The sequence below is a fragment of the Nematolebias whitei genome, chromosome 19 (genome assembly GCF_014905685.2).
Source record: "Nematolebias whitei isolate Nwh7 chromosome 19, NemWhi1, whole genome shotgun sequence".
Classification (NCBI taxonomy): domain Eukaryota; kingdom Metazoa; phylum Chordata; class Actinopteri; order Cyprinodontiformes; family Rivulidae; genus Nematolebias; species Nematolebias whitei.
The window spans coordinates 17,051,195-17,053,242 of NC_056516.1; the positions used below are offsets into that span (position 1 = coordinate 17,051,195).

Below are 2,048 nucleotides of genomic sequence, written 5' to 3' on the forward strand. Positions count from 1 at the left end.
GCGAGGGGCTGGCTGAGATGAATAACGATGACGTCTCCCCCTGGTGAAGGTATCAGTGTGTAGTCTGTCAAGTTCAGGTCCATCAAGTTCTCCACGTACAGCTCGATCATCTCTGTGGCCGTGTCGGGGTTGGTTCCCCGCAGCAACAATTTACGTTGGTCCTTTGAGGGGGGCTTTTTGACACGAAGTTCTGTGTTGAGCAGAACGTGGTGTCCCTTAGCCAGAACTCTGGCTGCAGCTGTCAAAGTATTCAAGCAAAAACAAACAAATTAGCACAGAAGCATCGCATCACTCAAACTGTACACGACTGTCTACATTCTAGATCACTTGTATTTTCTTTGGTGTTTCTAGACGTACAAACTGGTGTTCATATGATTTTAAACAGTCCAAGTTAAAATCTGCACATTTGTTTTTACTAGTAAGTTTAAGTCTTGAAACAACTTCTATTTTTTTATAGTTTGAAAGGAGATTTTTTTTTTTTTCCATTCATTCAACCTTTATTTATACAGGTTAGTCTCACTGAGCCTCGAGGACTCGTTCACAAGAGAGACCTGTTCACCTGAAACAGGAGAGGAACTTGTTCAAACAAAAGTAGTAATAGTGTACAAGACAAAAATGTTGGCTTGATTCTAACAAACTTAAATTCAACACAGTGGTCCCCTCGCTACTTCGTGGGTCATTTATCGCAGACTATCGCGGTTTTTCAAAATAAGACTGGACATGACACACAATTGGCTGATTGATGAATGATGACAAGATCGGCATGGAGTTGTTATTTAAAATAAATTATTTAAAATTATTTAGCACATCCTGCAGCTTTGTGTAGCCCATACAGCAGGATAAACTTCCTGCTGCAGCTGATCATCTAATCAGCTGGTCAGCGTGCAGAGCTGAGAAGTGGGCGTGGCCAAGAGCGCTTGCAGGTGGCAAAGAGCAGAGGAGGCAGGAAGCTGAAATCATGACATGCTGTGCTCTTTAGAGCGCTGAGTTTAGAAACATTGTTTAGAATATTGCAAGAGGGTGGGAAGGTTTTAAAACGTCTTTATATATATATATATATTTATATAAATAATAAAATAAACTACTACTTGTACTACTATTCCTACTTTGTGGTTTTTTTCACTTATCGTGGGGCTTCAGGGAACGGATCCCCCACGATAAACGAGGGACTACTGTACTTTGTTTATTCCTCAACACAGCCTGACGTCCTATAATGAACGCTGTCTTCAGCACTCAGCGCGGCTTCTTGAAGGACTTTCTAATGGAGATGCATCAATCCACTCGTTTTTTCACTTCCGATCCGATCCTGCGGTTTCGTCTCGGTCGATACGTCCGATACTGATCTGATGCAGAAAAACGGTGCTGAATGAACAAAAATGGCTAAATCATGTCAACACACCAAGAGCTTCACAAGCTCGGTCAAACATGTAAAATCAACACACTTTAATTTGTTCAGTCCGTTTGCTAGCGCGTGACGTCACAGAGCACAAAGCGTAGAATCAGAGTGAATAGATCTGCCCAGTCATGGATCGTCACGTTGTCACCGATACACGAAACTTGCCTTCCGTCTCTTCAAACACCAGTACAGCATGGTTGTCTTTCTTCTTCACAGACTCCAGGAGACCTCCCCCTGAGCGCCGACGGTTCTCAAAGTAGAGATACAGCAGCTCCTCGTCCAGTCCGTCAGGAAGGTCCAGCACCTCCACGGTCCTCTCCTCTACGCTTTCACCAGACATCCTAAAAACACACAGCGCCAACGTTTTATTACCGACTCCGCATTATTAAACAATGCTGAAAATCTTTTCAGCTATAAGAATTACACAAATTAAATCATGTTCAGGGAGAATAAATACCATGGATGGACATTAATGTTGGATGAATTAAAAAGCTGTCATTTGTTCTCATCAGTAAACTACATGAAGGATCCAAACTGCTGTGTCTTTGCTCAGGTTTCCAGTTGTGAAACAGGATGAGGCTTCGTGTTGCCAGACAATTTCCAGTCAATGTTTTATTGTGTTTTTTTTTTTACGTGGCTGAGAAACTGATTT

General features: G+C 42.2%; 1 protein-coding gene across 1 annotated transcript in view; it reads right to left on the bottom strand.

Annotated features, from left to right (window-relative positions):
- LOC119426086 (protein mono-ADP-ribosyltransferase PARP10-like) overlaps nucleotides 1-1,736 on the bottom strand; it is a 3,706-nt gene extending 1,970 nt beyond the window's left edge. The window contains exons 1-2 of the mRNA XM_037693644.1: nucleotides 1,562-1,736; nucleotides 3-238 (exon numbers count right to left, since the gene is read on the bottom strand). Of these exons, the coding sequence (XP_037549572.1) occupies nucleotides 3-238; nucleotides 1,562-1,736 (411 nt within the window). The remainder of the gene's footprint in view (nucleotides 1-2; nucleotides 239-1,561) is intronic.
- Nucleotides 1,737-2,048: the final 312 nt, after the last annotated feature.